At 27.0% G+C, this 23,659-nt stretch overlaps 1 protein-coding gene across 13 annotated transcripts; it reads left to right on the top strand.

Moving 5' to 3' along the window:
• The first annotated feature begins 1,196 nt into the window (after positions 1-1,196).
• On the top strand, positions 1,197-22,817 carry LOC147817077 (serine/threonine-protein kinase mig-15-like). 13 transcript variants are annotated; one of them, XR_015430199.1, is made up of 9 exons: positions 1,216-1,479; positions 2,286-2,392; positions 3,324-3,528; positions 5,755-5,935; positions 7,229-7,440; positions 17,278-17,356; positions 17,880-17,996; positions 19,944-20,024; positions 22,251-22,307. XR_015430199.1 is itself a non-coding variant. In XM_087154450.1 (8 exons), exons 5-8 carry the CDS (start codon positions 7,264-7,266, stop codon positions 22,314-22,316), a joined length of 399 nt encoding a protein of 132 aa, XP_087010576.1. In that variant the 5' UTR covers positions 1,216-1,413; positions 2,286-2,392; positions 3,324-3,528; positions 5,755-5,935; positions 7,229-7,263; the 3' UTR covers positions 22,317-22,817. The 13 variants fall into 13 exon arrangements, 10 of the variants coding, with proteins under 10 accessions (XP_087010586.1, XP_087010594.1, XP_087010590.1 ...); XM_087154450.1 differs by lacking the exon at positions 17,880-17,996 and having other exon boundaries at positions 1,216-1,413; positions 19,944-20,020; positions 22,251-22,817; XM_087154449.1 differs by lacking the exon at positions 17,880-17,996 and having other exon boundaries at positions 19,944-20,020; positions 22,251-22,817.
• Positions 22,818-23,659: the final 842 nt, after the last annotated feature.

Raw genomic sequence — 23,659 nt, 5'->3', positions numbered from 1 at the left:
TTACAAGGATTATAGATGAGAGATAATTATGAATTCTTAGAGCAGATAACTAAGGCTGATAATTCCAGAACACTTAGAGCAGATAACTAAAAAAATGGTTTTTAGTATTAGATTAGCAATTTTTATTATCAATTGAATACTGATAACGTTTCAAAAACGATAATCAAAGGTGATATCTTAGCAACTAATATTTTTCTGGGAATCGGCGAAAATTTTATTTCAGTCAAAATTGTTTACGAGTTGTTTGGGAAAATTGGAGTTATATTCGAACATTTGAACTATCAACTCCACTGCAATTTAGGCAGGGAAAGATTTCTGTACAGTGATCTGTAGCCGAATAATTGCCAAGTCTTGGCAGCTTCCGGGCAGAGGGCAGCGAGAAACCAAAAGAAATGTCCCAGAAATAAACCTACTCGAAATTTAAATCTTGCAGCCAATTCCGGGAAAACATCTACATGTTTTTTTTTTATTTTTTTGAAATTTTCCTGTTGAAAATCAATTTGGTGCCACTGCAATTGTAGTTGGCGTGTCAGATCACATTACGGTAGTATCGCTTTTAACAGAGAAGGACGTCACTTAATAATATCCAGGGTTTTCGTGTTCACTGTATAATAAAAAATATATACCAGGTTGTTGTTGTAGTTCATTTTACGTCGCACAATGGGCTATTGGCGACTGTCTGGGAAACATCCCTGAGGATGACCCGAAGACATACCATCACAATTTCGATCCTCTGCAGAGGGCATGGCACCCCCGCTACGGTAGCCCGATGACCTGCACTCAAAGTCGAGCACTTTACGGTGGAACAGTTTAACGAGAGGACCAATACCGCACACCTTCGGTCCCTACGCAGACTGATCCAAGTGGTCACCCACCCGCACACTGACCGCAACCAGTGATGCTTGATTTCGGCTATCTGCTGGGAACCGTGTCTTTACGATCCGTTCATTGTGGGACTTATATATACCAGGAAATAGGAATATTTGGAATAAAATCCAGGGTAAAAGTGGGATTCGACAAGCTACCTCTTCGCTTAGAATGGAATAAAGCGATTTATTCTTATTTCTGCTCCCTTTCAAGATGTTTACTTAATAGTTTGCTGCGCGCTTTTATTTTACCCCTTATAAAATTTGAGTTCCAAGGAAAACTAAAAACGTCATAGAAAACAAGTAAGCTAAAAGCGTAAAAATATTTTCGCACAATCTTTGGAAATTGGTTTTAAACCAATACTTTATTTTTACCTTTTAAATTTGCTATTAGTTTGGATTTTTAAATTAAAGAATTCAATTAAAATAGAAATGCATTTTTTTTAATAGTATCCCCTACCTATTTCAGGGTGCACAATCTTTTTTAAATTCACGGCTACTTGTATTTCTGGTTAACTAATGAAAGTTCGCATGCTCGAGTATTTAGGCATGTTGACGACATTTATTGTAATTTTTATATAAATAATATTGTTTTTGACACTAAATTCTTCACGTGAGTTGACTTAGTTACATATTTGCATATTATTTGGCTGCTTCTTTTGCTTGATCTGTTGAATGTGCCTTGTGAATGAATAAATTTAACTGAATTGTAATTGCCCTGTTAATGTTAATTTGTGTGGAAGTTCTGCTGTTTGTTCTGTTGAATGTGCCTTTTGAATGAATCGTAACTGATGTGAAAGCCCTTGTGCCTGTTCTGCTCGATGTTCCTTGTAGATGAATTGTTGAAGTTGAATTATTATCATTCAATTAAACAAAAAATCCATTTATATAACATTCTAGAAAAAGTAAATTTTAGAGATTTTATAATCATTTAGAAGAAACTGGTATTACAATAGAAAAAAAAGATCAATGTTTATTTAAATATTATTAATCCCATCGTCTTAAAAGTAGTCGGCGTACCCCCAAAATATGACTGATGGATCCCTAAGGGGTCCATGAACCACAGGTTAAGAAACCCTGTTCTAGACCTCAAAACTACTCTAGTTTGTTTTCCGTCTGGGGTCCACATGACAGCAACAGTTCTTTTGTCTCCAGTCATTATTTCTAAAATAATAAATACAAGTAGTATTCAAATTAATTTAAAGACAACTGCTAACTAAAAGCAGTGCAGCAAATTTGAAATACCAGTTTCTTCTAAATGATTATAAAATCTCTAAAATTTCCTTTTTCTAGAATGTTATATAAATGACTTGAGAATTGGTATGAAATTTACATTTTTAAAAAATCCTCGGATTGTTATTTTCATGTTGGTAACTGTGCCTATTTATGCACTTAATTTAAAATGTTTTTTCTTTCCAGATGACAAAAATATTGAACATCTTTTTGGAGGTTGAGATTACAAATATAAAAAAATTGATGGTGGTATCACTGGTAGTCAAAAACAAAACAGATTATCTGATTTGATGGTTAGTTATTATTTTAACTACCTTTCTATTTTTAAAATTTTCTATCTTTGCATTGCATTTAAAAAAATTATTTTTTCTTCAAAATACACAAACTTAAATGATTTAATATAATGTCTACTTTATTACACATTGCTAACCTTTTTACATTTCTTTTTTGATGGAATAATGTATCATTTTATTTAATATTAATTTTATGCATTGTTTATCATTTTAATGCAGTATTGTTTCGTGTACTAAGTATTTATTGTTATTTAAAGTATTTATCCAGAGAATGATATATAAGTTTCAAGTTTATTTGTGAAAATTAAAAATAATATTATCCTCAGAACTATAAGTAAGACAAATCTTGTTTAATAGAGTAGCACTTAAATAGAGTAGCAGATAGCTCTTAGGGAACAGTTTTAGTAGTCATTTTTGTTATTGTCAGTTGTTTTAAGGATCTCAAATTTTTGTGGCATGGTTTGTTACTCTAATTCATGTATTAACAATTTTAAAAAAACTACATAATATTACTTGTATTCCTAGCTGAAAAAAATGCTATTTGTTTGCAATAAAGAGTGTTCTAAAAGTCACCCAATCTTTGAGTTTTATGTCATTTGATTAATAAAATGCGGATATTGAAAATAAAATGCCAGTGTTTAGACTATTAAAATTTCAAATGCGCTATCACACATGCAATTCTAGGTTGGTTTTTTTTAAAATCACAATTTTTGATTTAAAACTTGTGTTTTCAATCAAAATTATTTCCTGCTTGTATTATGGAACACACTGTAGTAAAACAGTATTACTCTTGTAATAGCAATAAAATCTGCATAAACGTGTAGCTGACTAGAAGCATATTTGCTATACTTTAAATTCCAGAGATTTTAAATTTTCTCTCCTTTTTAATTGTGTTTAGTTCTGAAAACTAAAGCTCTTTTGTTATTTGCAGTGATAGGGAGCCAACGGATCAGAGTTCATCAAGCGGTGGCTGTGATCGAGGTCCTGGACTCAAAGCTCTCCTGGTAATATAGGGATGACCGCTAGCACGTTCTATGGGTGTTGTACCTGACCTCTTGCAGCAGCGTGCTTCGAACACATCTGATCATCAGTCTTCACCACAGCATAGGCTTCAAGACTCAACAATATCAGATGAGGTATTACTTGTGATTTTTATAACTGTTGTGTTACTAGAATTGTAGTAAGACTTAATTATTGTGAACGAGTTGTTTTTTTTTTTTTTTTTTTTTTTGCACTTTTAGCTTTTTTAAGATTACTGTGTGGAAACCATCACAATGAAAGCTATCAAAAACCTTAAGAATTGCTTTTATGTATTGGTATAACATTAATATTGATATTTTAAATAGCTAAACTTATGAGAAAAAGTGTATTAAAAAATTCCTCTTTTGTTACAGTTAAGAATTCAAATTATATAAAACAAAATTTTCACCATTATTATGCACTATTATCTAAAATAACCAGTGTATATAAATAAACTTTAAGTATTGACCATAGTATAATAAACAAAAGTTCTTCTGAAAACTCTTTTTATAAAATTACTGACTAAAATTTATATTTTAACACAGATTTTTTAAATTAAAGTAAGAGTTAATTTTGAACTATAATCTCAATTTAAACATAATTGTTAACTATATTACTATATTTAAGTGTGTATATATTTCAAACTTTAAAATGCATGCATGAGTTAATATTTAATATAATATATATATGGTAACTAATAAAGTTCTTGCTGTCTTTGCTTTGCTATTGAGAGAAAAGTAAATTTGTGTGTAAAGTGGACAAAAATCCTGTCGGTTCAGAGTAGGAATATTAGTTGTTATAAAAGCAGGTACACCATACACTGCTTATCACTAGCTGCATGAAAACTCCGAATATGTCAAGTGTCAGGGGGTAGTGCTGTGAATAAGCATACTGTATGGCATTGGTTTCAAAAATTAAGGTCTATTTAGAAGAAATTTGGGTCCATTAACAAACCCTTAACAAAATATTTTAACTTAAAAGTGGACCCTTCACAGATTTGTTTATCTTCATTATTGTTTTGCTAATCGAATGAACCTTTCCCAGGAAGCGGGAGGGGGGGGGAGAAAGACAAATGCAAAGGAACTAAGTATAGACTAAATACCAAATATTTGTGTGTTGCATTTCTAATTTAGTAGCAGCAATAGCTGTTTATTTTTGAAAATTTAATTTGTTTTTATTATTATTTTACAGTGTTGAGCATAATCTTGTATCCATTTACAATTTAAAAACTCATTGTAAAGAATTTTTGCAGTAACAGGACCCTATTTGCACAAATTCACAAAAGCAGGACCCTGGTTGAAAGAATGTGACTTAACGTTTATTTTTTATTCACAAATTACGATTAATTTTTTCACAATTTTACAAAAACGGACCTTTCACAAAATGTCTGGACAGACCCCTGGAAACATCCAGTTGATTTGTTACTTGATACATTTATTGCACTTAAAATATTCTTATTTGTTTTTAAAGCATAATATTTTTTTTTCCTTCTGTTTCCCCATTTCTTTAATGTCACCCCTGCAAAATATTAGTTAGAATTAAGAAATTCCTTTTTTCCTATTGTGACTTGTATAGCTGGTTCATTCAATATGTATTTTAAGTAAGATATTCTGGTGACTGAAGCATTAATGATTTTTAAAGTTAATTATCAGAAAATATACCCACATGTGCTATTAATATGTGATTTTTTTTTTAATAAAATATTCGCTTAAATTTTATGTGTTTCTATTTGAGAGAGTTATGCTTTTTAAGTAGGAATTGTGATAATTTTTTTTGTTTGTTTTTAGAATTTATAAATAACATATTTTAAATGGAACAACATAATATAATATTCCAGTTTTAAGTCTCATTAAAATTTTTGTGTATGGTTATCTTTTTTAATAGTAATTAGTTAGGTTATTGGAAAGAGAAATTACCAAGTTTTTAGCATTCACTATAACATATGTAACTACATATACATTCATTACATAACTTTTGCTGAAAATATTTAGTTTTTATTTTAACTGAAATGAAAAGTAATATTACTTATGTATAAATTTGACTTTCGCTTTAAATATTCTAAAGAAATCAGTATAATAAAAGTATCTTAATTTTCATTGCAGATATATCAGGAAGTATGTGTTAAAAAAATTTTTATATGCTATTGCAATTGCACTAAATGTTAAAATAAAATCACCACTTTTTTTAAAATAAGTATTGGCTTTGTTTTTGTGCTAATTTTAAATAATACAGCATAAATTAATATTTATAGTTTCTTGATGCTTGCTTTTTATATTGCTTTATTGTCTGTTTACCTCTTAGTTTTATTTTTCTGATTGAATAACTTTATTCTTTTATGTAAGAGTATAGGCAAGCTGTTGGAAAGGCCCCTCCTCAACTACAACACAAACAGCGCTCTTTTCTCACATTTGGGTTTGGTGATGGTACTGGTCCCTTTCCATCTCCAAGGAGAGAGAGCCATGTTAGTGTCAATGTTACACCAACATTGCACGAGTCATCTGATGACACTCCAGAAATAAGAAAGTACGATTCAACTCTGATATTCTATGTGCTGCCTTATGGAGTGAGAATCGAGCACTTTTTTAAAAATATTTTCTCCGTCTCTTTTTTTATACACGATTATTTAGCAAAGTAAATTATGTAAATATTATTCCTGAAACCTAAATTCTGTTACTTATTAGTTCTTATTTTACTCCTCATAATGTGTTCATTTCCTTTTGAAAACAAAATCCTTTTTCTCAAACATCAAAAGTTTATATCCAAATTACCTGATTTAGTTTTAGTGCTAGATTAGTGATAAAATTAGGTGTGAGTTTTTTTAAAAAAAAACGTGATACATTTAGAACAAGACTGAATACATTATAGCCCTTTATATTGACTTACGTTTGTATGTACTTGCATATTTTAACTGCTGGCTTTTTTACAAAGAAAAAGACTATAATTGTTTTAAAAATTTTTGGATGGCATTGTTTTGTATATTTTAAAAACTAGGCTTTTAACCATTGATATTTTTCATATAGATTTTATGAGTTTAACTTCATTAATAATTTCATTATTATTTTCATTAATAGTTATCAAATTAAATTGTTTTATTTTAAAATATGATTGTTATTTCAACCTTCTTAAATAAATGAGTTCACTTACAACTAAATAATTTCACTTCAAGCAGCGGATCTTGCCTTTTCAAGGTAATTTACCAGGCGATGATCGTTTCTGCTGCTCGCAAAGGAAATCAAAATGAATAAATAAAAAACTGTAAAAACATGCCATTTGTTTGAGAGTCAAGCATTCAATAGTGAAATATTTTTTTTAATAATTTTTAAGTCTTTGATGGTGTTTATTTTTAGTGTGAAAAGTAAACAGTAAACCTTACGTTATTAATTTATTAATAAATTATCACTCATTATTATTGCAACACGATGTTTAAATGTTTTATTGTGTATCCTTCTAAGTTTTCTCGTGGGTAACGAACAAGGACATTAAATTTTTAATATGGCATAATAAAATTATAAATTATTTTGTAGAAAAAAATTAATCAGTAATTTGCTGATATTAATTGGAATTAAAGCAGGTTAACATTTATTAAAATAGATTAAAAGCTGGTTTAAACTCATTGCATTGTGTAATTTACTTATTTATTTGTTTGTGCTACTAACTGTGACTTAAGCATTAGGTGGAATTTTTACATTGCTGATAGCAATATTTTATCACACTGTTGCTTGGAATTATCATTTTTTGTATTAATTTCTTTTTGAACTTAATTTTGTAGCTAAAATTTATTTTATTGTTTTTTTAATATAAACTGTTGTTACTTAGGAGTAAATCTACTGATTGGTACAGAGAATGGACTCATGCTTCTTGACCGTAGTGGTCAAGGTAAAGTGTATCAGTTAATATCGAGGAGAAAATTTCGGCAAATGGAAGTCCTAGATGGCCAAAATATTCTTGTCACAGTGTCTGGCGAAAAATGTAGAGTACGCGTATATTACCTCTCTTGGCTGAGGAGCAAAATATTAAGAACTGATGGAGTGAGTATTAGCTAGTGTATTATCAGTTTAACACATATTCAAGTTCAGGATTGTTTTTTATATATTCCTTACAGTTATATTTTAGTTATTAATGAATTATTTTTTATTAGCTTATAGGGAAACTGAAATAGCTTTTAATGCATGTTTTATGATTCAGCTTTTGATTTTAATCAATGTAATTAATTTTTATTTGATTTCATTTATTTTTTATTATTAACGGTAACCAAATATACTTTTAAGCTTATTATGAGTAAATCATTAAATTTCAGATTTCAATATTAAATACAAATTCGTTTTCATCTCTCCCAAACTTTTTTTTTGTCCTAGTTAGAGAAGAAGTTATAAAAGTTTTAAAAAACCATTTTCTTATAGGGAGCTGCAGCAAGACTTGTCTTTTAATAATATACAGTGCCTGTCACTTAATAAAGCATCATTCGTTCTTAGGAAGTTTGATTGTATTAAGTGGCTAATTTTATTAACTGGTATTCTACATTTAAATAAGAAAAAAAAGGGTTTCAATATTAAACTTTACAAATACTACAGTGGCTAAATTAATTTCTGTATTTTTGTTTATTTGTATTCTGTTTATTTGTATTAATTTCTGTATTTTTGTTTCTGTATTTTTGTTGGCCAAAGAAAATTGACCGAATAGCAACACTTTTTTTTTAATTAAAAAACATGAATAAATATTTTTTATATTGGAATAAGTTTAGTCATTATTGAAAAATAATCGAAACTTAGCTGTATAATTGATATGGGGTAAAGGGGAAAAAGTTTTAATAGAAGTGTTTAAGTTAATAAAGATAATTAGATACTAAAATAATTAGAAATATTTAAGATTAAAAAAAAAAACTAACTGCTATTGAAAAAAAAAGCTAAAGTTGTAAAGGTGAATAAAAAAGAATATTCTCTTAATTCTTAAAACAAAACTTTAATGCTAAAAATAATATTTTCTGCAAAAAAAATTATGCATAAAACATTAAAAGAGGTAATGTCTATCTGAAACTTTTTAAAGAATGCAGCGCTATTATAAAAACACATATAAAAAACAAAGATTATACACAAAAGCAGAATAGAAAAACTGAAAATTGATCGTAATTTTTGAAAGAAAATTTTAATGCTTAACATTTCAGTTTTCCAAATACTGTATTTTCAAGAAAAGTGAAGATTAAAGTCTAGTATAAACCCTCCTAATTGCCTTGTCATAATAAAAGCGTCTGTAAAACTAGTTTTTTGTAGTAAAAAAAGCTTTTTGTTATATCCCCATTATAAATATGTAAGTTAATATATATTTGATTTCATATTTATTTATGTGTGAAACATATAATTATAATTGTACTATAATATATATCTAGTTTTTATTTCCGCTTTATATTAAATAATTTCTTTAAATCTCATAATAAATACAACCAATTACTTCAAAAAATAGAATAAAGTTATAAAGGAAGCTAAAAATATTTTAGTTCAGATGAATTTAATTAAAAAATGTTCTTACTTCTGGTGCTCTATCTTTTTTTTTTTAAATCTGTTGAAGCAAATAAAAGATTACTAATGCTACTGGCTGTTTAGCAAATAGGTAAAATTAGAAGAATGTTTCTCACCTGTGCACTATTCTCCTATCTATTAGCATGGAAAAAACCCGTTTTGCTATGTGGAGAAGACTGCAGGTTCAAAGCCAACTTTTTTTGTGCAGAGCCATCAGTGGGTTAAAAGTAACTATTTAAGAAAAATTTATTCATTGCACAAATTAGAGAGGATTACTAACAAGATAATTGGTAATATCTTGTTTTGGTTTCTTATTGGCACACGCTTTCCAAAAGTCCTCTAACTTATAAACTGTATCCAAAAAAATTATTCAAGCTTTCATTTTTCATTACAAAAAAAAAAATGAAAGTATTCGTTATGAACTGAAAGTATTCGTTAGTGAAATTTAAGAAAAATCTTAGCTCCACACATATTTATCTCTAGAAATGCAGTTCAGTAATATCAATTTCTTGGTATGAGAGTGGTGGAGAAATAACTATTCGTAATGAACAAAGGATCAATATGGGTTTTTCAAGAAAGCATGCCTCTTTACTTTCACACTCATGAGGTAGAAGAAAACTCTTTTCACATTAGAGTACAAAAGGCTTGTTTCCTGTAATTCTCAACAACAATGCTCTCTCAACAGATTTAATTCATACAACTCATTAATTTAATTGCTGTAATTAATAACTCGATAACAAAGCATTTAAAAAACTCTTATAGATGTAGAACTGTGAATGATTAGTTTTCTTACCTGTTCAAGGGGAACTGAATTTTTTGTTCACATTTAAAGTACATTTTTATCCAAGGGCAATGAAATTCAAGTACACCTTAAAAGATGTTTCATGTTAAAAATACTTTAAAGTATTATGTGCGTATTCAATTGTGCGGAGAATAAAAAATTAGTTCATATTAAACAGGGTGCGTAGCATTTTTAAAAAGTGCTTAAAGTTGCTTATTTTTTTGTTTGCGTTTTTTAAACGCCCTTAAAGGTAGTTTTTTTTTTTTACTTCGGGTTTGTAAAAAGTGCATAATTTTCTATATTTTAAAATGGGATTTTTCTTTTCTTTGCCTTGTCGATTCTTGTTCTAAATTACAAAAAAGGGCACGATTTTTAAATTTTTTAAATTAATTTTGATTCTTTTGAATTTTATTATGTATTTAAAGTAAGAACTTTAAACAATAGAAAGAAAAAAATTTTATTACTGCAAAGATCCTAATTAGAGTGCTTAAAAAGTATATAAAAGGTACTTATTTTTTGTTGAAAAATCTGGCTAAACACCCTGTTAAAAAAGTTATGTTAAGCATGTTCACGTTAACGAGGTACCACTGTGTATTTATAAGTGTGTTTTTTCTTTTAAAAAAACAGCTTGCAGTGTTTATATTTAGATTATTCATTTTAATGACTCAAACAGTGATGAATTCTTGTAAAGTGTCTACTTTTGACAAAAGTATGATTTCTTTGTTTAGTGATGTTAATATTTAAAATTTCATTTTGAATTTTATATTTACATCAATTCTAATATGTATAACCTTAAACCTAAATCCATTTCAAAGCATAACAAATATTATTTATAAACCTGTTTGTAGGTTTTTCATTAGACTACTTATCACAGCATTGTAATGATGATTAATTCTAATTAAGAGTCCAGTTCTTACCAGAATTTGATTTCTTTATTTTATAATTTTAAGAACTTTATGAGTAATATATCACTACTATACCAAAGTGTGACTGTTTTTATAATTTTTTCCCAGTCGAATTTGAATGAATAAAGTTCCTTGTTATCACCTTGAAAGAAAGCATAGAAATTTATTAATGGGTACCAATACCGTATCACAAATTCATGGCCTTCAAGTCTTTTGCAGACTAAGCTCACTGGCCTACTCTAATAGATATGACGATTGAAGAGGGTGTATGGCTCAAAGTAGTGTAAGGTTCTACTGAAGGTTTTCATGCTCTAGATTTGGATTCTGGTGCTGTCTACGATATTTATATACCCGCTCATGTGAGTAAATTATTTTGATATCTTTCTGAGTTTTAATGAATTTTTTTGTAACTGATGTTTGAGTTTTCTGTGGGTCTCTAAACTATGATCTGGTGACAGATCTTCATATCAGACTCGCTACCGTTTAATATGATTCTATGGTATTTATTTGAATTGAAGCTGTACTCCAAATTTTGAACACAGATTTGTGAAAAATAAAAAGTAGCGTAAAAAGGTTTATTGATAACAGATATTTATCAAATTAATAATAGGAAGTAATAATAAGTCAATGATTGATTAAATTAATTGTTCACTTCTTAAATTTTTACAATTAAAAACTTTTAAATAGATTAAATACACACATGAAACTATAATTGTTCTAACTGTATCATGCTCCGAAAATGATTGGTCACTGTCACAACTGACTTTGGAATTGGTGCTGGTGTCGCTGTTTTCCTACAAAGAGTTGTCTATTATGAAATCCTATGCATTTGTTATGCAGACAATCATGTTCAGGATCGATTGAACACTAAAGATATACCTATGGAACGTGACTAGTGCAGTGACCAGAATGGATCGTTACATTTTTCCATTTGAAAGGGGTAAAAACTAAATTTCTCCCATTCAACAAATTTTTACACCTTCGACTCTAAGCTGCATTTGATTTTCAGTAACATTGAAAAGGAAAGGGTGGCTTATATTGCAATAAATATGGTATTTTAAAAATTGCAACTTTAGTAAACTTAAGAAAATAATAATCCAAAGAAACACAATGACTGATATGTTGGTTAAATAAAAAGAAGTTTTTTTTTCTGAGTTAATAACATATAATAGATTTAAAAGTAACAAAAGTTTTCTCTTTGCTTTATTTAGGACTTGTTTTATTGATGTTAAATTTAGTTCTCAAGCATGTAGTTATCAAGACATCATTGAATTATGTGTTTTTTGTCTTTGTTTTCTTAGTAGTTTACCTTATTCTTTTTCTGATATAACTAGAGTAAAAGTATAGTTAAGTGAGTAAAGTTTGTACTCTTTTTGTTAGAGTACTAGACTACATGCTATTTTTACTAGACTAATAGTTTTAATATAATATTTAGCCACAGGAATCTGTTTCTGTGTTCTTGAAGATCACTTTAGTTCATATCTTGACATTTTGTGGCTGATTGTCATGATGTACATAATAACGTGGAAGATATTTATTATAAATTATACGAAATTAGTCTTAAAATCTTACAATAAGTGGCATACTGCAACGCAAATATCCCTCACTCCATGGTTTGTTTGAAAATTTGCATAGTTTAAAATTACAGGGTTTTAAGAGATAAGTTGACACACATGCTCTACAACTTTAATGCTTAGCAAAATATCAGTACCAGACTTTCAAATGAGTTTGAAAACTTTATTGCCTGTAATATAATAACAAATTTTCAAAGTAAAGACCTTTGCATTTAATGCAGAGTTGTATGCAGGTCACTGAATTTTATATGTATGCATGGCGCAGTTGACCTAATATTTTGTCCCATTCCTTATGCAAGGATCTTTTTAGACATGCCAAAATTTTGAGGTGTCACACAAATTCTTATCACCAAGATAAATCATAGGAAAAATTCATTGGAGTTAATTTCGTGGGATTTGATGACAATTTTCAATCTGTAAGAGATTCAAGGAAATGTAAATTTTATGCATAAAGTTTTGTATTTTATTTTTGCTGATAGTTTGCACTTCAATAACTAAATTTTTATTTTACATAAAATTAAATTTTTTAAAATCTTTTATTTAGTTTACTTCAAAGCTCTTTTCTTTAAATTAAATGATAGTTTTACATTTTAAAGGCCTTATAATCACTGTTAAACATTTTCTGCATATATTTCCACTTCATTAAGCACCTTGATGATTTCTTAATTGAATAATAATATTTTTGTTGATCTTTTTCTTGCGCTCCTTTTGGATAGTTTCGCAATTGGGTATGTTTTAAATATGAATACATTATTTAGCTTTTAGTAGGCTTCATGCGCTCTAATCCTAATTTTTGATGCAGATAAAAATATCATTGCTGCTTGCTTTTAATATATTTCTTCTCACGTTCCTGAACTGGCCACCGCATTCTCCACATTTGACATGCTTGTATTTCTTCATGTGGGGTCAAATATAAAACAAGTAACCTGTACAATCAATAGTCTTGAAGCATCTAAAGATCTGGTTGCCACTGAAAATGTGCTGACTGTTTTTGCTCATGTACACCAATTCATGCGCCACTTCTTTGAATCTTGTTGATACTCGCTCTATCAAGTAATTCTATAATTTGATTGTAAACTGGTGGCAAGCTAATAGGGACTGTTAATAAATCTGTTAATATTAGGAACTGTTAATAAGTCTGTTAATATTAGGAACTGTTAATAAATCTGTTAATATTAGGAACTGTTAATAAATCTGTTAATATTAGGAACTGTTAATAAATCTTTTGTATAACTGGCTTTTCAATTATTGGGAGTAATACTGCATTACATGCTAGCACTTTTAACACTGCATTTGAGCATATATTCTACATTCCTATACAAAATCAGTTTATTTAGGTCACCTCTAGCTGCCTTCACATTTTTGACGTATAGTTTTGAACCACCCTGTAATCTTATAACTTCCCCTAAATAAACTGATAATTTTCTGATCAAATGCTAGTTTTATTACCAAAAAGTTATTCTTGATAGAAAACTTTGCGAATTAGCTAAAAATAAACTTTAATTTTTATATTTAACGAGCTGACTCAGTTATTCAATAATTTAAGCAACTTGGGGTGTAAATATGTATCCTTTGACTAAAAAGTAATGAAATGTGGATTTTTAAGCAGAATAAGAATGGAAACTTCATTAAGTGTTGCAATTTATTTTGCCACATTTTTCTACTACAACCCTAATCTATACAATTGTGAAGCTATTTGTTGTAAAACTCTTTAAGTATAAACCTCTAATATAGATAGTTCAGCTTTAACCTTTTTCTGGGGGAAGGGGTGGCTGTGGGATGTGTTTTATTGTTTTATGCAACACTTTCTCATAAGGGTAGAAAATGTTTTCTGCATTTCCCACTTACTTTCAAATATCAATTATAAGTTTGGGTATACATCTACTGTTTTCTTTCCTGTTTTTTTTTTGTAGTTAATTTAAATTTTGTACATTTTTTTGTTTAAAAATATATTTTAAAGTTATTTTTCAAAGATAATTTCTTTATTGCTATTTTAATTTAACAAATAGCAATTTTGATTATACATAAAAATATCAAGTAATCATAGCCGTCAAAGTAAATTATCTTAAATTGAAATAAATATCGAAGTAAAATATTTTAAATAAACTCAAATAAATAATATTTTTTAGGTTTCTATTCTATTTTTGGTATAAATGTGGTGCTTATCGGTTTTTTTAAAATTTTGATTGTAATTGTTGCAGACAAGAAGAAAATATTTTTCTATGAATTTTAATAAAAATATTTATTTTGTTGGAAAAATTTATATATATATTTACATTTTTTAGCTGTAACTTCATCCATGATTTTGGCTATATAAGGATTTCAAAGATTGCAGATTTTGAAAGTGTAATTTATAATACTGTATTTTTTATGCTTTATTTGTAATGAAATCATAAATTGTATTTTTTTTTCTTCCTAATCTTTTTTCTTTTGACAATTTTCGTGTTCCTCACCTCTCATTACGCTAGATACAATTTAATTTTAAGTTAGTTTTTATGAAGTCTAATAATATCTCGTTGGTTTATCTTCATAAGATCGAACTAAATTTTTGAGAACATTAAAATTTCATAAATCTATTACCTGAATTTTAAAAAAAAAAAAAATTCTATTATAGTTTCTACATAGTTTCTGTAAGATGCATTCATTTATGAAATTTGGTACAAAAAGAAAATGACATGATGTTTTGAATATGAATATTTTATATGAATCATTTGCAACTGAAGCACAATAATTGAAATATTCATGTAGTTCTTGTTGGGGATCTATTTTAAAAGAAAATTCTTTGGAAACCAAAGCACATATTTGATTCGAACTGAGAGATTAGAGGAATAAGGATCTGAGTGATTTGTTATAAATAAATTTAGAAACTGGCTAAAGCATTTTTTTTTAGAGTTAGTGATTTAAATTACGATATATGCTATTTAGAAAATTAAATTAAATTAAAAATGTTGTATTAATTTTTGTCAATGATTAACCAAGTTATTGTAATAATAGTTTTTTTATGTATCACACAATTTATTTAATATAATATTGTAAATAAGATTAAGGGAATTTTATTTGATTAAATAATTTTCAATAGTTACGATCATTCTTACTGAGAAGAACAGATCAATCAAATTAGCCAGGAAATATAGTAGAATTATCTTCGTTTCCCCCTCTTGTTTTTATTGTTGTTATCATTAATAGTGAAAACATAAAACCGGCAAATAAAGTGGTAAAAACTATTTAACATTGATTGAAGTGACGTATTTTCATAAGTTGAAGAGATTTAACAATTCTAAAGATAAAAATTACATTCAAATAGTTATATTTGTAGTTAAATTGTCTTTTCGTGCATCAGAAATTATTTAAATTTCTTCTATTTTTACTCAGACTTATTGTAGAACAGAGACAAATTGTTTAAAATTTGTTTTAATATAAATATGTTAAAAAACAGCTTGTAAAATTTTTTTGATAGAAATTAAACGTGAAATGCTTAATAAACGTACTAAAATTACAAATATTAATTGTAATGTATTAAATAGTTATTATTATAGGTACTGATAATTATAGCTATTAAAACTTTTGTATGTTATTGTAAACTAAGACTTGATTCTTTAAATTTTGCTTTTGCAGAAATTGTTGCGAATGAGGGATTGATATAACAGCAAAAAAGAAAAGGCTGTTTCTATTATTTTTTCCATTCATTAATTTTTTTAAACATAAATGTACGTATAGACATTGAAATATTATTTATTGAGATTCTGCATTGATAAACTTCAAAACAAAAAGATTGACAAAGTGTTACATGGTGCAAATGAATGAATGCTTGAAGGTGCATAAGTTATAATAACATAGGACAGGCTGATAATTTATTATAGAAAACGATATGTGAAATATTATTTGTTTAATTTTTTATGCTGAATCTAATAAAACCACTGAAAAAGGATTTCTGCACTTATAAAGTGATACAAAAGCACAAGAGTCCCTCTCTGGTGGCCCTTGTATTATCCCTAAATACGATAGTCAAAGAAGTAGTGAAGGGTGTTTAAGAAAAACAGTGGGAGTATAAAGTTGTTTCATTCTCCTCACCATTTTTTTACGAACAGAAACTTTCTTTTACAATTTCCACCCCCAGTCGCAAAAAGATACCCCTACAGACCTAGCTGTCTTGTCGATCCTTCTTGAAAAGGTTAATAAATAAGTATGATATGATAAGCAGTTAATGTTGTAGTAAACAATACACAAAAATCATAAGGAAGTTTGGAATTGAAGTAGCTCCCTGATTAAGTGTTTTCATGATTTGTATTTCATTGCAATTATGTTAAATAATCTGAAATGTTTGCTAGTGTGCATGTATGCATAGAGAATAATAAATGTCAGTTAATATATACTTTTTAAAATTCTGGTTTTAATATACGAAGTTCCTATGTTTAATCCCTGTATTCTTGGGTTATTTAAGGTTTTATCAAACTTTATAAAATATTATTAAAATCTGTTTTATAATCAAAAATTGCATTCATAATGTTTTTTCTTCAAAAATTGTCTTTAAAAGCCTTAAAATACTAACATTAAACACTAAATTTTAAAGCATCTGCTGCAGTGGTAACAAAGAACTTTTTTTAACAGGAAATTTAAACTAATTTGGAATACATGTGATTTTTCATATGAAATATATATTAAAATGAACTAATTTGGTTTTTTAAATGTGTGTGACAACTAAAAAGAATTGTTAGTATCATTGAAACATTTATTGGGTCCTAAATTAGAAAGGCATTTATACAAGTATTTTTTTTTTATTATTATTATTCTATTTTTACATACTTGCTGCATCTTACACATTGGTATTGTATTATTGTTTTATTTTATATTTATTTATTTTTTGCTGATGGGCCTTTTTTTACACAATATATTTTCTGCTAGATTGTGCAGAATCTTTTTTTTTATGTGTATGATTTTTTATAGATATAATTAATTGTTTTGTAATTTTGTGTCAGAAACAAAGGAGCAGAATATATATATATAATATAGTCTGCTCCTTTGTTTAGTTTATTTTAATCATTGTCCAAAGCATTTCAAAAGTTTTTAATGTTCATGTTTATATTTCTTTTAGTCTCAGGGCTTCATTACACCTCACACTATAGTCACTCTTCCCAATTCCAAAGGCTTGCAACTTCTTCTTTGTTATGATAGTGAGTATAATTTCAATGCTTAAAATTTATGACTGAACATAAATTGTTTTACATTTGATTCCAGCTATTTACTGCTCATTTTAAGAATTTATCAAATTTTTTTAAGAAAAAAGTATTTTCTAACTGTATAAACTGTTATTGTTAGAGATTTAAAATTACTGATTATAGTTTTATTGTAATTATTGCTAATCATATGTTGCATTATCAGTTTAAAAATGTCCCCGAGCAACTAGTTCTCCATTATTAAGAAGACTTTCTGTTTTCTATAATTTTTGTGTAGGTTAATTTGGTTAAAAATGATGGTTTTCTTAATTTTCATAATTTTTCACACAATGCGACAAAATGTGCTATGTTGAGCAGATACTAAAAAGTAACTGAATTATTAATATGTGTTTGAGTTTAATTTGTGTATTTTACAGCACACATATAAAAGTTTAGTATTTATTTAAAATATTTCATTGTACATTAAATTGTTCTGTGGTGTCTTCATTATTATAAAATCAGAACGTTTTGAAATTTGCAGTTTCATTTCTTTGAATGTATTGAACCTGCTGTCAGCACAGTTTCAGCTGAAACTGAAGAAATGCAAGGCACTGCATTCCTTAAGGAAAACTTGGGAAAGATCCCACCATTAAATTCTGTATGCATGCCACATTTGTTGTATTTCCGACAACCTGTATAGAATAAGTTGTTTGTGATGAATTATGAAAGTTTTTACTTTTTTTAAAAATTTTGTATATATCTATACGTATAGTGAGCCATTAATATTAACATTAAATGTACTTATACAAATGTACTTATTACAAATATATGTAAATGTTCTTATTCTTGTTTTTTATAAAGAGACAATTTTTATGTTCAGACTATTTTTTAAAAAAGGTCAATTTTTATTAAAAGATATTTATTAACATACTCTTTCTTAAATATTTAATTAAAATAATGAATTTCATGAAAAATTAAATAAACTGATAAAATTAAAATAAAACTTTTTTAATCTGCAATTTATTAAAAAGATTAAATTGTTGAGCTGTTTGTTTTGGATACAGCTAAAAAACATATATAAGAAAATGAACATAATTTGATGGACATGTTTTACAAAATTGGATATTGCTCAAAATAAGTGTTAAACATTTTACAAAATAGGTGTTTAAGCACAATGATTCTTTTCAATATTAAAGATGGAACCGAAAATTCTGGCATAAAACTAAACCAATTTGGATTACACTCAATTAATTTTAAACATTAACAGTGATGGAACATGTGCCAAAAAATTTAAAAAGTAGTGTTCAGTAAGAAAGGAAAAAAGAAACTTAAAGGGAATAAAAATTATTTTTATTTATTTCTTTTAATTTATTATTTACTTTTAATGTTTATTAGTTTTTCATTTTAAATATATATCATTGATAATGTTAATATATTGTAGTAGTTATAAATGAAAAGTTAAATTGAGAATTTGTTTAATGCTTTAAGCTTCCATCATATTTTGGTATTATAGGCACATGTCTTATCACTGCACTAGGAATAATCCTTATGGATTAAGATTTTGAACTGCTAGGTTAGGTTGACTAGGATCGTTTGAAAAGTTGCAAATGTAACTTTTCAGATGATCTCAGTGAGTTAAAAAATAAAATCAAATATATTTATTGAAAACCTTTTAATTTCTCGAAGTTTGAAGTCTGAGGTTCGGAAAATCACTCAACTATTTTGAGAATTTGTAAAAGTCTGTTGAATAATTACTTACAATTAAAATTACATATGCAGAGATTTATGCATTGTGAAATTATTTTAGTTCCAGATAATTCTTTTGAAAAATAATCATAACAGTAGTATAAAAATCTGAATTAAATGCTTGTTTTCTTTGACACTCACATTAAGTTGTTTAAATACCTATTTTCTTTGAAATATGTTGGCCATTTTTTTTTTTTTTTAAATATCCATTTCGAGCTTTTTCTTCTTTGCTAGCAAAATTCCACCTAACAGTTGATCAGAAAAATTTAGATTTCTCAAGATCCTTCTCTTTATTTCTATTTAAGAATTACAACTTTTTTAAGAGTTGAACAGAAAAAAAGCTTTCTGTTCCAAACATCCTTAAAAATGTTAGTAGTTTATAATTAAACATCTTCTTTGCTTTCTAGCAATAAAAACATACAAATACAAAGTATTACATAAATTAGTTTGATTCTTAAATGTTTTAAGATGTTTAAAAAATTGTTGGAATGGAAAATTTACTCAGAACATTCAAGAAGGTGTTGATAGTTTTTATTGTTTTACAAAAGTTTTTAAATAATTATATTTTAAAGTGGTATTAACTATATTTAGTAATTGTACCGAGATCAGTGCTTGTTTTCACTTTAACTTTTTTGTTATATTTAAAGACCTCAACATACTTATCTTTCAAAACTTAAGGCATCTCCATTTTTTTTTAAATTTGCTATGTATTTTTCTTTCTCTTATCTTTTACTGTATTTTGAAATAACTTTTAAGATAATGATTTTTAGCAGAATTTTTTCCATCCTATTTTTTGAGTAGTTTAGGTACTGAAATTATTTATTATGAGTAAAAATAATTTGTTTATTTTTATTTCTAGATAAAGGAGTTTATGTAAATTCTTGTCCGAAAGTTAATAAAAATGTTGTTCTTCAGTGGGGAGAGATGCCAACATCTGTAGGTAAGAAATATTTTTTTCTTTTTGATTTTACCTTCATTTATCTATTCTGTTTGAAATAATTATCAAGTTTGAAATGTATAACAGAATATTTGTTTATTTAAAATACATGTTATTATTGTAAATTAAAAGAATAATGGATTTAAATGTAACATTTTATTCAGTTATGATAGGAACAGTTACATATTATCCTGTGTAATTATATTTCCAAATTTCAATCTTGAAAGCTATTTTAAAAATATTTTTTCAATTGTATTGTATTATCTGCAGAACAGTTTAAGCAGTGGGAAGTTAATGGCTATTTTATAAAGGTAAAAACATTGTAATAAAACTTGAACTGTTCTTGAATTTTATGTTAATGTTTTAGGCAATTGTAGACAAATAATCTATTTAAATAATTTGATTTCTTCACAAATGCCAAAGTTATTTTAAAAAAAACATATCATTGATTTATAAAGAGCTGGATTAAATGAATTCTTAATCAATTGAAGGAAATATTTTTGTATGATAATGCAAACGAAAAAGGAATGAAGCTATTATAATCAAAGATATGCTTGCTTTTTATTTAGATTATGCTTTTACAATGTTGTTAACTACCAAACAAGACTAGTAGCTACAGTTTCTGAGTGTGAAATTTAAAAAATTGCTTTTTATTAGATTATACTTAAAATATACAGCTCCTCAGAGCTTTAACTAAATTTAGTTGAAAAATTTACAGATCAAGTCAATTGATTCCTCCTAGTTTTATTATTTCCTCATAGTTCATGATTATTTCCTCATAGTTATTAAAACTCCAATATTATTACGACATGCAAAATTTAAATCACGCATTCAAGTAATAACTTTTTGATATGTTTGATTTATGTGAATACTATCATAAGTACTGTGATACTATAACATCCATGCGGTACTTCAATCATTTTATTGGCTATTAATGCTGCAAATTTTCTCAATGCTTTTTTTTTTTTTAATTCCCTTTATTGTTTATACATTGTTATGATATGCAAAATTCTATTGGTGCATTTATTAGTCCCTTATACAATTTTTTCTAATGACTTTGTCATAGTTATTGCTACTGATTTCCATGTGTTTTTTTAATTCATATTATTAAATTTATATACAATACCATATAATTTTACACACAATATTATTTAGAACGTGCATTTGAGTAATTACTTTCAAACGCATTTGATTATCACTAAATCCTTTTAATATTTTCTTTCTTTTAATATTTTCTTTCTTTTAATATTTTCTTTTTAATGTTATTTGCAAACTATTTTTAATGTATTTTAAGATATTTTAATTGAACTCCAGCCAACTGAATCCATGAATTGTATCATTAAGAATGAGCCATAATTACGTGATTAAATAATATTAATTAATTAAAATAACTTTCATCTTTAATCGAAACAAAGGTATCTCACTTGTACAATAGCCATCCTTGTACATGAAAATATTCATTTTTATTTTATTTTATTTATTTCAAATGATTGACTGTGAACAATTTTGGTTATGGATAACTTGAGCTGAGATCCTAAAGTATTTGCACTCAGTTAAAACTTTTCATAGTACTGCCCTGATATCTTGTGTCCGGTCATTCTAGACTAGCTCTCTGTCAATTTACATAAAGGAAAGTCTGGCATTTCAATATTGAACAAAATTAGTCATGAAATGTCATGATTTTAACTATTTAAAAGAAAAAAAATCATGGAAAGTTCATAAATTTAGGTGGCCAAAAAATCGTATTTTTTAAAACGGTATCCCCCTTCCCCAATTTCACAGATTTCCTATGCTTCGAATACCCACTCACAGTCAGATTTCAATAAGATATAAAATGTTTTTTTTTCCTTTCCTGTTCTTTATTAAATTATGGTGTTCTTTCAAAAAATGAAAGAAAGAACAACATTTCTAGAAGGAATTATCTTTTAAACTCCAGTGATTCAGAAGGGCTTAAGGATTTTGAACTATAATTTCTTTTTAATAAAAAATAATTAGGAAAGAATAAAATTATTACTTGAGAGTGGTTATAAATGAAATATTTTTCGACTCTTGCGTAGTGATACTGAGATTTTTTGGTGTAGGTATTGTTACAGAAATCTACCTATTAAATTTTAGACCTATTAAAATTTTTTTTAAATGATTTAAGTCTTAAAGAAATATTCAATGCTAATAATTTTAAATTTAGTGTTTTCAATGTAAAGTTTAACTTCTTCTCTCTTATAATTTTAGCTTCGTCTGGGCTGCTGGATAATGCAAATGGAAAATGACATTCTGGTAGAATACGAGGGCCCGTAAGTTCAATCCTGACAGAAAACAAAACAACTGATGTGTATATGCTGTTAGATTCTCTTTAAATCTGCCGGAGCTGAAAGTCCTCTTGTTGTTGTGCAGAAGTTTGAAGAAAGGCGTATCTCTGTGTGATTCATCCCTGCTGTTTATTTGTTTGGTTGCTGACAATTTTATAAAATCTTTCAATAAAGCAGATTCATCAGTTTATTGTTTTGATATATAGTTGCACATAAACAAAAAATTGCAATTGAAGGGGAAAGAACTGCATGAAATAAATTACTGTAAAGTTTTGGAATTCTTTTTATTAGAAAATAATAATAAAAATGATAACACATAGTCCAACTGTTGCTTTTTGCAATAAAAATTATTTTATTAAATGACAAGTATGTGTTCTTAAGGATTATATGTTTATATTAAACAATGACGGTAAGAATATATTGCTTTTATAGTTGAGTGAAGTTTATATTGTGTTTTGTTTTAAAATAAAATAATTAAATTGTGAAATAATGTTTGTCATGATTTGGTTTGATTAATTTTTTTTTTCTTAACTACTGCATTCGGTAATTTATACAGCAACTTTATAATAAATCTTCAAAATTTTAGAAAATGGGGTAGGCAGATATGAGTTCATTAATAAAACTTAATAAGATATAATGTTGGAAATTTTTTTATAGTCATGATAGTAATGTTTAAGTATTTTGAAGTTATATGAAGTTAAAATTCGGTTTCTTTAAAATTTGCAACATATCGGAAACAATTTAATTTTAACATCATTGTTAAACATTAACTCCAGCTTATGAGCATTCATACTACTAGCATTGTATTTTTCACTTAATTTTGAATTATTTTGTTCAAATTTAAGATAAGAAGTGAATATTTTTATGATGTTAAAATAATGATAATAGTAAAAATTTCTTTGGCTTAATATTTAAAATTTAGCTGAACATTTATTTACATTATTGTTAAAGCAAAAAATTTAAACCAACGTAGAGTAGAATCTTGTTTGTTTAAGTTTTCATCAGTAAGGCTCTTTGCAAAGCAAGTTTTTACATGCATAATATAGTTTTTTTTTTATGGCTAATTGATCAATACCAGAAAATTGACTCTAGCATCTGCTTAATTTTTTAAAATTTATTTTCTGAAAAACTCTGTTTAAAATGTTTACATATTACACCTGCTTTTTTCTAAACCTATTTATGTCCTAACGCATAATCTATAATCAGCGAAATAAAAGCAATGGAATTGTTTCAAACAAAAATCTGAATTTTTTTTAATTTGAATTTTCAAACAAAAATCTGAATTTTTTTATAGCAACGTTCTCAAAAGAGTAATGGATTGTAGTCAAATTT

This window comes from Parasteatoda tepidariorum, chromosome 1 (assembly GCF_982258835.1).
Source record: "Parasteatoda tepidariorum strain Cologne lab strain chromosome 1, Ptep-v5.0, whole genome shotgun sequence".
Lineage (NCBI taxonomy): Eukaryota > Metazoa > Arthropoda > Arachnida > Araneae > Theridiidae > Parasteatoda > Parasteatoda tepidariorum.
Note: the sequence above shows the minus strand (reverse complement) of the source record. Positions and strands in the feature narration are given on the sequence as shown.

What these genes read in the sequence shown, in the direction of transcription:
- LOC147817077 (XM_087154455.1), top strand. Translation starts at nt 7,264, where the DNA reads ATGCTTCTTGACCGTAGTGGTCAAGGTAAAGTGTATCAGTTAATATCG. An exon ending in AAATATTAAGAACTGATGGA is followed by an intron (nt 7,441 to 17,277) that starts GTGAGTATTAGC and finishes TATTTCTTTTAG; the next exon opens with TCTCAGGGCTTCATTACACC. An exon ending in GGGGAGAGATGCCAACATCT is followed by an intron (nt 20,021 to 22,250) that starts GTAGGTAAGAAA and finishes TTATAATTTTAG; the next exon opens with CTTCGTCTGGGCTGCTGGAT.